Raw genomic sequence first — 12,607 nt, 5'->3', positions numbered from 1 at the left:
ATATGGCCCAGCAATCCCACTACTGGGCATATACCCTGAGAAAACCACAATTCAAAAAGAGTCATGTACCACAATGTTCAGTGCAGCTCTATTTACAAGAGCCAGGACATGGAAGCAACCTAAGTGTCCATCAACAGATGAATGGATAAAGAAGATGTGGCACATATATACAATGGAACATTACTCAGCCATAAAAAGAAACGAAATTGAGTTATTTGTAGTGAGGTGGATGGACCTAGAGTCTGTCATACAGAGTGAAGTAAGTCAGAGAGAGAAAAATAAATACTGTATGCTAACACATATATATGAAATCTAAAAAAAGAATATATATATATGGTTCTGAGGAACCCAGGGGCAGGACAGGAATAAAGACACAGATGTAGAGAATGGACTTGAGGACACGGGGAGGGGGAAGGGTAATCTGGGACGAAGTGAGAGAGTGGCATGGACATATATACACTACCAAATGTAAAACAGATAGCTAGTGGGAAGCAGCCGCATAGCACAGGGAGATCAACTCAGTGCTCTGTGACCACCTAGAGGGGTGGGATAGGGAGGGTGGGAGGGAGATGCAAGAAGGAGGAGATATGGGGATATATGTATATGTATAGCTGATTCACTTTGTTATAAAGCAGAAACTAACACACCACTGTAAAGCAAGTATACTCAAAGATTAAAAAAATATACAGCGACATATTACAGAAATGTGAGTTTTAAAACATATAGTATGATATTTGTATTAAAACATTCACCTCACTTTTGGTAAAAAGAACAGCATCTCACATTTTTCTGGACCACCATTCTTAATATTTTAAATGCAACATAATGTGTGGCTCATTAGGGAGACTAAATGCCCATGACCCCTGCTCGACTGTCCTCCTTCTGGGGTCATCATATCTCACAACGCGAGCAAGGTGGGCTCCAGCATGGCTGTGAAAAGTAGAATCCAAAATCCGCCCACCTAAGACAGCCATAGGGGAGTCAACAGGTGTGCACGCCGTCATTCTGTTCACTCCATGAGTGACGACAAGCTGCAGGTGTGTGCCGAAGTGCTGGCTGCCTCTGTGACTGCTCCACTGTCAATGAGAGATGCCCTCGAGCTGGTGGTGCTGGTGAGGAGTCCCCAGGGAACTGCCGGCAAGCTCGTCCACCAAACAGGCTCTCATTCGTGTCCTAAAAAAAGCTTACCTAAACCTGAACTTGAATTTTAAGACAGAGGGGCAAAAAATCATTTTGTCTTTTGCCCGTTCCCAGAAGAGTTTCAGAAAACTCACCACAATAATTTTAGAACTTCATCAAAAATCACTTATGAGGGACTTCCCTGGTGGCACAGTGGTTAAGAATCGCCTGCCAATGCAGGGGACACGGGTTCGACCCCTGGTCCGGGAAGATCCCACATGCCGTGGAGCAACTAAGCCTGTGCGCCACAACTACTGAGCCTGCGCTCTAGAGCCCACGAGACACAACTACTGAAGCCTGCGAGCCACAACTACTGAGCCTGCGTTCTAGAGCCTGCGAGCCACACTACTGAAGCTCGCGTGCCTAGAGCCCACGTTCCGCAACAAGAGAAGTCACCGCAATGAGGAGCCCGCGCACCACAACGAAGAGTAGCCCCCGCTCGCCACAACTAGAGAAAGCCCGTGAGCAGCAACGAAGACCCAAAGCAACCAAATAAATAAATAAATAAAATCATTTTAAGAAAAAATCACTTGTGAAGTAAAGATGGACTATTCCCCATTAAATGATTTAATAATTTCTTTTCACTTGCAAACCTCCCTGCATGGGGGTACATCTTCCAATCTGTGGTGTGTCACAGTCAGTGACAGGCAGGTACCAATCATCCATGAGGACCCCTCCCAGTGAGGTTTAAAAAAAAAATCTTAGAACCATTAGTATTAGTTCAGAAGAATACCGTCTCTGACCCTTAAGGAGCTTAAACATCAACTCCACAGATGGCTGTTTATATTATATTCCCCAAGATTTAACTTGGTTGCCAATGTCACAGAAGGTACACAAATGAAAACACTGACCCAGTTATGAAGCAGAAAAGCCACAAATTCACAGTTTCGGTTCCTGAAGTAATAAAAACAATGATGCTGCAGTTCATAAAAGCTCCATCTACTAGACACTCCTATGTGGCTGATGTCAACCCCCAGCCTCACAGTGAGGCGGGACGGACAGATGTCAGTCCCACTTTATAGACGGGAAACTCAGCGCCTCAGTTCCTATGATGAAAAGAAAAGGGCAGGAAGTCCATTTCCTGCACCTACCAACATCACGGGATATCTGCGTATGAGAGCTTCACAGCTTCTGGACTTCTACGTGTCTGGAACCAAAAACCAACAGCCCATTCAGGATTATCTGCCTATCCAACTGCTGGGTTAGCCGAAAAACAAGGCAAAAAACGTGAAGTTTCTGTTCATGATGACACTATTCTCAATTTTTATAAAAACGGCATCCTCTCTGCCACTCCTCCCCACCCCACTACATTTTACTTCCGTGAGGCACCTATCACCTTCTAGCAAACGATACACGTCACACATTCTTTCTGTTTGTCTGTCTCCCCACTAGAACGGAAGCCCCCAGAGGCAGGCATCTCTGTTCACTCACTGACATCTTACACCCTCTCAGGCTGGTACACAGGAGGTATTCAGTAAATAGTCACTGAATGAACGGATTCCTCTTTTATACTCCAAACAAAGTTAATTCAAAATACCTACTATCAGGTATCAGGAAGTTAAAAATGGAAATGCCTGATGAACACTCCTATAGAAACGCAGATGCTAAACGAACTGAGGTTTACTTTAATATCAGAAGAAGGCTGGAAAAGGTCTACGTAATAGCTATATATATCTGTGTGACGCTTCTTTTCCTAATAAACCCAGCGATACTCATTTCCCTCTTATGAGAGGTAACTTCAGGGGACTCGGTCTCTTGAGCAGTGTGGCCCAGAATGACCACAGAAGCAGCCAGTTTCAGAGTCACCCCTTTTTCTTTAAATGAATTGATAAAAACTCACCTCTTACCCAAGTAGAAGAAACTTTTTTCTTTCTTTTTTTTTAATTGAAGTATAGTGACTTACAATATTGAGAATAAACTTCTTTTGTAAGAAAGGCATTCTTACTTTGCGAAGTATAATGTAAATTTCAATGGACCAACAGTACTGTTCTCTGCATGGTCCCCATCTGAATTTCCGGTTTTGAATACCATTGAAAATGGTTCTTCACTCCCCCTGAGGAACAGCAACTCACTAACCATGAAAAGCAAACTTTTCCAAAGCAAAGCTCTGAGAAAGTGCAGTCTGTGAAAGAGAAATTATGGCTACTATCTATTAAGTCTGCTACGGGCTAACAAAACTCTGGTAAGAGGGTGCCCACTGGGTCCCTGCTCGAGGCCAACAGAAGGCCAGCCCTGACCGTCACACGCTCACCACCCATACCTTGTCGCTGCCTAATCCTGGGAATCAGAAACTCGCTTACACACCGTCTCGAATGAAGACTCTAAGGGGACTCTGTACTCTGTGTGGAAGGAAGGTCTCTAGAGGCACCCGGCCCTCCAGTCAGTCACTACAGCCTGGGACAGTGCTAGATGCTAACTAGAATACACAAAATGAGTGGGAGGTCCCCCTTCCCTTCTCAAGAAACGTGGAATTTTCTGCAAAACTGAAACAAGAACTAGAGTCAGTGGTCTCAACACTAACAGCAAACCTCTGGGCAATAAGATGCTATATTCCTGTCAATTCCCCCATTTACAAAGGTCAGTGTTCACCTTGCCCAAAAAAAGCTATTCTCAAAGAGTTACCCAAATGCTCGTCAACAGACAGCTGACTGAATAAGCTATGGTGCGTACGCAGCACAGTTATATACAACTGTAAAAGGGATGGCGAATCTCCGTTTGTCCTGCTATACACTGCTCTCTCTAGAATACTGTTTAAGGGGAAAGCAGAAAGGCAGAGAAAATGGTGCAAAGTACATCACTGTCTGGTCTGGGGGCGGCGGCGGGGAGGTGAGAATAGGTGGACGGACAGAGACGGAGACTGCTTGTGTTTTAAAGGTATAAGAAATAAACCAACACTGAAGAAAACGAAAGCAAAAAAGTTTACCTACTGGGGAGGGAAGGTACAGGGTGGATGAGGCAAGGAGAGAAACTAGATTTCTTTGAGTACACCTTATCTTTTAACTTTTTTTTAGTTTTTAAACCTCAAATGATGTACACATTTTACTTAATATTGAAGCAAGATTAAGTGGTTGTTTTTTTAAGCCTTAAAAATGTAAAGTTAAATAAGACAAATGATCCTGAGTTTCAGGTTGGGAAGAACTTGATCTACGCGGAGAGGAACTATTTTTTGTGACTTTAAAACACAGTAATAGGGCTGTACGTTCTTAGTGGTATGTACCCTTAGGACAACAAAAGAACAGAGTGTCAAGTTACATTTGGTAGTCATACTGTGGTGATAACATCAGTATTACAATGTAAATAAGTAATTAGGTTGATGAGGGTAGGCACAAAGATTTTCAGCAAAAGGAAAAGAAAAGGAGATGCAGATATAAAATCAAAGAAAAATAAAATATCTGTAATTCTATATTTGAATTGGAAACCTTAGTATGAAGCCATGATATCTTTTCTCACTTAGAAAACGTATATATACAGATTTCCTAAATGTGTCCACTGAAGAGGCTCAGAAACAGTGACCCATCCAGCACAGCAAGCTTCCCCAGTACCCTGCACCATTCCCCATGCAAAAGAACCAGGGCGCTTTAGAGAAATGGCTGATTGCAGACATGGAGCAGGAAACAGACAAGATGGGCCTGAATTATCTTGTAACATCAGCAGAGAGAGAAGCTGTAATATTGTGGTACTTGGATTCAGGAGCCCATCTGAAGAGGCTCCCACTGGCCAAAGGATGGGAACATTTTAACTTCGCAAGAGAAAAAGAAATGTACAGTGGGGGAATTCCCTGGCGGTCCAGTGGTCAGGACTCAGCACTTTCACTGCCTGGGTTCAATCCCTGGTCGGGGAACTAAGAACCCACAAGCCGAGCCATGTGGCCGAAAAAAAAAAAAAGAAATGTACAATTGAAACACATCAAATATATTTAAAATCATGAACTCAAAATGACACTTAAAAAAAAACTCAATGGTCTTTTTATTAGTCTGAAATGACTAATGATGTGTCTGAAAACTAATAAGGGACAAGCATCAATCGTTTTTCCTCCTTTCCTGTATGAACTGTGTTCTCAGGGAAACCAAGAAGCTGATTGGGACGTTTCTCTTTATGGAATACCCAAGTTGACAAATGAAGAAAAAAGGATATAATTAGATTATCACTATTTTGTAACCCTAAAAAAAATTACATCGAAGCAATAATTATCATAACGTCATAAAAGAGAGACAACCAGACTCTCCCAATAAAACTCCCAGTAGAACCACCCAACACTACCCATTAAAATTTTCTGCCTATTTCCCTGCAAAACCAAGCGTCAAGATCCAGCTCCTAGCTCACAGGAAACACGGGGCAAGGGGAACACGTGACATGACCCCCCGGGGACACAACCAGCAAAATGTAGGGAAATCTACAGGAAAACACCGTTTCCTCATTTTATAAACATACAGGAGTGACACAAAAAGGATGAGGAGGAGGAAGCTGAAGATTAAAAGATACATCAGACACATCAACCAACTGCAGTATACATCCTGTAAAAACAAATTACGAGACAAAAGGAAATATGAATACTGCTTAGCGTTTTATAGATCAAAGTTATTATTCATTTTTATGTCTATGTGGTATATTGAGATTTTTTTAAAGCCTTTCAAGGAATATAGATGAAACAAGATGACTGAGGTGACCCATGGATTCACGGCAGTTTTCTATACCATTCTCTCTCCTTTTGGACGTTGAAATGTTCCATGATAAAAAGTTAAGGGAAAAAAGGTGTTCTTAATTCTGGTGGCTGCCTGTGAGTTCTTTCATGGCCCAGACCAAACCCTAGTGGCACAGGAGCCACATGAAGTGGTTGACATTATATACACACACGTACATATATATATATAAAACGTACACACACGCACAACATTAAATATGTAATACACTGAATATGTATACCATAAATACACCTACTTTTATAGATATAACATTAAACATAAACTACAGGACACTTCTTTTACTGCCCCTCCTCTGACGTCATGCCCGAAGTTAGACACGTCACTCACCTCATTCAAAAGGACTACTTTTTAGGGGATCCGGAGATGAGACAGGATCAGAAATACTGAAGCTTAAGGAGTCCACACTGGTTTCTTAGAGATCTTGAGCTAACGGGCATCTCACAGAATCGCCGATCCTCTGGCCTGCTTTTTCAAAGCCCTGGCTATTCCACTTAGACTTAATTTACTAAAAGCCACTCACATGGAGAGCTTTTACAAAGTTACCATAATAAATAGCCCTGATATGTATTAAAATGGGGTCAGGGCAAAAAAGTAGATTGGCAATTGCCAGAGTTGAGGGGTGGAGGAATCAGGGGCTGGGAATGGTGATGCTTCCACAACCTTGCGAATACACTAAAATCTACTAGGCTGTACACTTTTAAAAGGGGGATTTAAAAAATAAATCTAAAAAATAAATAAAAAATAAAAGGTGGATTTATGGTATGTGAATTTTATCTCAAGAAAAAAGAAAAAACAGGATCAGAGGTAAAAATGTTTCAGAAGTTTACTCCTTCACTGAAATTTAAAAAAACATTTACCACATAAGTAATCAATTTGTTTTTAATTTAATGATTTTTTTTTCCTTTTCCCTTCCTAAACAAGATAACAGCAAGCCTAAGGGAATCAGCAAGGACCTCATGCTGCTTTAACTGGCCAATTCTGGCCACAGATTAGGAAATACTATGAAACTGTGGTGTCCCCTACTAACTGCATTTTGCTAACCCAGCTGGTAGAAGTCCTACCATCTCTAAAAATGGTTCTGGACTGATTTGTTGCAATGCAAAACTTCCCTCCCCACTAAAGACATCCAACTTTAATTAACCCTGCAGAATTTAAGGTTTTAGCAAAGATTCACGATAAACTCTGAAAGATTGATTTTACTGGATTAGTTGAAAGAGAAATAGTTTAGTTTTGACAGTAACTTAAATAGAAACACCACCTATTAATATATTCTGTATTAAATGCTTAAGAACAGAGTAAATATGTACACATACACACTGCTATATTTAAAATAAATAACCAACAAGGACCTACTGTATAGCACAGGGAATGCTGCTCAATATTCTGTAATAACCTAAATGGGAAAAGAATTTGAAAAAGAATAGATACATGTATATGTATAACTGAATGACTCTGCTGTACGCCTGAAACCAATTCACCATTGTTAATCAACTATGCTCCACTATTTTTTTTTAAAAAAAGAGTGAGTACATATAACAATTATCACTCAATCTTCTACTGTTCTTCACCTACCCATCACAAGCATAATAAGAGAAGAAAGCGCAGTGACGAGGTTTAGGAACCAAAGAAGGGACCGAAGGAGCACGTGCCCTCATCACAGAGCCAAACTTTAAAACAAAACCTGATGAACGTGCGAGATCAGCTTCCTTTCAGCCTTTCTTACAAAAGAAAGCCTGTAATATTTTAGAGTCTTTCACTTTAAAATCCACCTGTGAACTAGTCAGGAGGTTCATGAAATTGGCATGAGTCCATATTTTGCAGTTTGTCAGTAAATGATTAGAAAGGAGCAAATGCTAATTTGAAAACAGTGTATTAGAAGCCAGGAGGGCCTTTTTTCCCCTTTCATTTCTTTACCCTGTTTTTGCAACAATCTAAAGCACCTTCTCCTTTTCATGAACTTAGTCTTCTATTAACCTCTCAAAGTCACCTTGAATTAGATTTACTTCAGCAAAGTCATCAAACAGTGGTCAACAGGAGGCAAGAAACACCACTGGACACAAAGCGAGATGAGACTAGCGAAAAAGCCACAGGAAGCTGCATCCTAAATATATAGCCATCCCACATGCTTAAAGGACACACAGAACACGTAAAAGGAGCTAGCTGTGCCACAAATTTAAAATAAAACGTGTTCAAGAGGAGACATGAGATCAGCATAGCATGCCTGTTTGTGAAAGATAAAAATTTATCAAGGGAAACACATCCAGGAAGACTGTCTAAAAGCACGTGACAGTCTACAGATTTACTTCCTGCTATAACACAGCAGAAAACTCCTGCAAACCTTTGTTCTGTAACAAGTGAACTGGTGCTAAAAAGGTATGATACCCAATGGCTGTTCCGTTCATGGAGGAAGGAACCCCCGAGGAGACAGCCAGAAAAGCCCCCAAGCTGACCCTCTGTGTGCAGAGGAGAGGGCAGGTGAGTGCCCCAGAGCCTGGGAGACTGGTCCAGTCTGTCCCCACGCTGCAGAAGGGCCAGGAGTTAAGTGGAGGACCGGCTGGCAGAGACGACCAGGGCTTTCCAGGTCCATGACATGGGTTCTAGGAATTCCAGGACCAGAGCGCCAGAAAGAGAGGCAAGGAATTCAGGACACATCTACATATGGTCTCATTCCCACCACTTCTGCTGAGATGGTGGGCATATACCCTGAGAAAACCGTAATTCAAACTGCACATGTACCCCAGTGTTCACTGCAGCACTATTGACAACAGCCAGGACAGGGAAGCAACCTAAATGTCCCTCGACAGAGGAATGGATAAAATGTCCCTAGACAGAGAAATGGATAAAGAAGATGTGGTACATACATATAATGGAATATTACTCAGCCATAAAAGGAAACGAAATGGGGTCATTTGTAGAGACGTGGATGGACCCAGAGTCTGTCATACAGAGTGAAGTAAGTCAGAAAGAGAAAAACAAATATTGTGTATTAACGCATATATGTGGAATCTAGAAAAGTTGAACCCATTTCCAGGGCAGGAACAGAAATGCAGACGTAGAGAACGGACGTGTGGACATGGGAGAAAGAGGAGGGTGGGATGAACTGGGAGATTAGGTTTGACATATATACACTACCGTGTGTAAAACAGATAGCTAGTGGGAACCTGCGGCACAGCACAGGGAGCTCAGCTCGGTGCTCTGTGATGACCCAGGCGGGTGGGATGTGGCGGGGGAGGGGATATATGTATACGTATAGCTGATTCACTTCACTGTACAGCAGAAACTAACACAACATTGTAAAGCAATTATACTCTAATTTTAAAAAAATCAGTTTTTTTACTTAACTGTCAAATGTTTGTTGAATGACAGACACGAACATATTTTAATCACCGATGCTATCTGACCTATGATGTGCCTGCCAGCTAGAAGAAAACCCTTTGGGCACTCATTTCTCAGGACCACACTACAAGAATAAAGCAGTTAAAAATCCATCGAAATGCCAATGCTTTTACGTTGTGACAGGTGAGCTAGTGTATAGTTTAGTATTTCAGACTCTGACATTGTATCGAAGCACTCAGAAGGAACAATAGAGCAGATTAGAAAGTTAAACTTTACCTGAAAGGTATGCAACTTTTTCCTTTAAAATTGGCAAAACATCCATAGCTTTCATTTCATCGTTTTTTCGAAACCCTGAAATACATAAGGAGAAAATAAAATTAGCGGGTTGCTTGAGTGTCATTTAATTTCCTAACCACCCAATCTCAATGCCAACGCAGCTGCTTTCTTCACACCCATTAAATCAACTTGAGAAATATCATCATTTGAAAACATCTGAATTCTATGAAGGAAAGTCTCTGATCACAGGAATACCTTCTATTTCAATGTGGAAGAATGATTTGCAGACCCAGACCCAGAGGCTCCCATACCAAGCAAGCTCTCGATCATTTCTGGTTTTAAAGAAAGGTTTGGTCCCAAAAAGACGGGAATTGAAATCAGTCCAGATTGTTTCAAAAATCTTCATTTTAATTCCACAGATTTAACATAAACACTGGCAAATAAAGCAGCAACATGGTTGTTTTAAAACTGCGATTCATGGCACACTAAAACCTCTAGGGGGAGCTCAGAGCCTCATCCTATCTCCGAATCCAGTTAAACATAAACAGCGTCAGGGAGGAGAGCAGGATTATAAACAGCTGGGGACTGGCCACAGCTCCCACTTGGCGCTGTCCTTCCAGGCTTTCTGGGGCACGCGCCCCTGGAGGAATGTCACTGGCGAACGTGTAAGATGGCCTGGTGTCACCCACTTCACTGGGTGGCCCAGATCCCTCTCCTCACATCAAACCAACTCTCCCCACGCCCCGAACATCGTAGAAGGCCCAGTGGAAACAGTGTGGCAAGGAAGCACGCGGCGGGCACTTCAGGCCAGGCCAGGACCCATCTCCGCAAAGGGAACTCCGGCAGCCCAAACACGACCGGCCCAGCTCTCCAGGGCAAATGCCCACATGGGACTCTGGGGTCAGAAATGTTCATACTGGTAATAACGCCTCGGCATTTTTCTCTTGGAGGTCTCTACCAGGGGAAGTCCAGGTTCAGGATGCTGGCCATACTCATCAAAACAAGTAACTATCGTTCACGGCAGAGCAATCTCTAGAAAGAATTAAAGAGAGCTGCCCCATCCCTATTTTCCTGTTTGTTTTTGCCAAAATAGTACAAGGAAAGGATCCAAAAATGTGAGTTTGGTAACAAATAACCAATGCAAGGCATAGACCTGGAATTAGCAGCAAAAAAAGTGCTCTAGGTACGTGACTGGAGCTTCCGCTTCTGAGCCTGAGCAGTTCCTGCGGACCAGCCCTGGCACAGATTAAACCTACAAAAACCGACTGTCTCAAGGCACAGGAGAGTGACCAAAAGCAGGGAGAGCCACCAGGAAAAAGGAAGTGACTTTATAACGGCTTTCAGCCTGAGGGCAGGGCCCAGCCTAAGCCACCTGGAGCTGCTAAAACAAGTCGGGACACAGCTCAGGGCAACCTCAGCAGCTGTAATCAAGACAAGAAATCGTGCAAAAGAGAAGGGGAGACCCAAATTCTGTACATAAACTTGGCCCAAACCTCTGGCTGTCCCCCGCGCTTGCATGTTCAGGGCAAGCTCCAAGCAGCCCCAGCTCCAGGCTAAGGCTAAGGACCTGACCCGAGGCTGGAGTGGCTGCCCGCTGCAGGGTCCAGCCTGCTGAAACAAGCACCCGAACAGCAACAAAACCAGCACATTCTGGAGGAATCCAACAGAATCTAGTCTCCGCAATGTATCATTCACAGAAACAAAGAATGAGTAGATTAATAACAATCCTGTCCACAGAATACCTACACGTGCACAAAGAACCCAGTTTAACAGGATCTAACCACGACACTGACGATCACCAGAGACTTCTGTGCAAAGACCACAGCAAACACATCCTGACGAGGACCCTGAGGTCCAAGGGCTTAGCGGCACTACCCAGCTGGTTGTGAAATGGCTCAACACAGAACGCAGGCCTCCAGATCACCAGGCCATTTTGCTTTCCAATACACCATGCCTTGTGGACCAACCCACCAGGCTTTTAGAACACTGGCTATTTATAAAAGGCAAAACAAGAGCCAAGGGCTCTGCAATTTCATCCTTAAGGTTCCTTCAAAACTCTTGAATGGATGCAATGTCATCTCAGCAGTTCATTGCCTGTCATTGGGTAATTATTCACCGCATGCGTCTACAAAGATTGATGACATCCCACTTCCAACTGAGGCGGACATGGATGGCAGCGGGGCAAATGCAAAGAGGAATCAGGCACCACAGCGGCCTTTGCAGAGACAAGCTCATGAACACCTAGAGAGCAAAGGCACAGGATGGAAAGTTCTGTAAGCAGCACGAACGGACCCAGGCAATGAGGAGGCAGATCAAATACCAGAATACTAGGAAGAAGGAAGCCATAGCTGTGGACCCCCATCTACCGGGATTTGAAAAGAGGATCCCCTTCCACTGCCACCAGACAAGAAAACGCACACTTCCCACCGTCCCCCCATAGCCGTGCGCACACGTGCCCCGGCCGGGACACAGCAGAGCCCTCAGAGAGCTGCCACTACCACTGCGGTCCTGGATTCCCACACTGCAGAAGCAGGAGCTGCCTCTCACACAGCCCTCAACAAAGAGAATGTCCCCATTCCAGTTCGGGGACCTCAAGAGAAGCCTGTGTGACTTACGGAATTCCAAAGCATTCTTGACAAGTCCCACCGACTCTGAACTACATCTGTTTATTAATAACCTTGATGGAGTGAATGATGCCATTTAGAGCTGCCATGTTCCAGGTCACCCCACCGGAAGAATATCATACTGATATGAAAACAAAGTGAAGGAAACAAAACAATGACAATCTCCCCTAAATTGAGACTCAACAGTTTTTCCAGAAGAAGAAAGGCACATGAATCAATGGCTAAACTGGTGTGAAAATGTGTTTAACTTCTATTATGATATACGTACATGTCTGAACATAGACTAGAATATAAATTCTAAATAGTTTTACCGTAATATTTTTGTTGAATATGGCACAGAAAAAAAGACATGCTGATTTTATTAAAATTGACAATGAAAACGTCTAAAACATAAAAGAAAATAGAGAAACAAACAATGAAAGAAAGAAACATAAAACTAACCACACAAAGAAACTGAGTTTGTGGCTATTATTAGGCGCTCACCTAAGT

General features: G+C 42.9%; 1 protein-coding gene across 5 annotated transcripts in view; it reads right to left on the bottom strand.

The window, feature by feature from the left end:
* Positions 1–12,607, bottom strand: part of TRIO (trio Rho guanine nucleotide exchange factor) — a 372,055-nt gene that overhangs the window by 231,730 nt on the left and 127,718 nt on the right. For all 5 annotated transcript variants that reach the window (XM_060146876.1, XM_060146875.1, XM_060146878.1 and 2 more), the window contains one exon: positions 9,495–9,569. In XM_060146876.1, the coding sequence (XP_060002859.1) occupies positions 9,495–9,569 (75 nt within the window). Of the gene's footprint in view, positions 1–9,494; positions 9,570–12,607 lie in introns of those variants that run through there.

The sequence above is a fragment of the Lagenorhynchus albirostris genome, chromosome 3, assembly GCF_949774975.1.
Source record: "Lagenorhynchus albirostris chromosome 3, mLagAlb1.1, whole genome shotgun sequence".
Lineage (NCBI taxonomy): Eukaryota > Metazoa > Chordata > Mammalia > Artiodactyla > Delphinidae > Lagenorhynchus > Lagenorhynchus albirostris.
The sequence above is the reverse complement of the archived record's forward strand: the minus strand, read 5'-3'. Positions and strand labels throughout refer to the sequence as shown.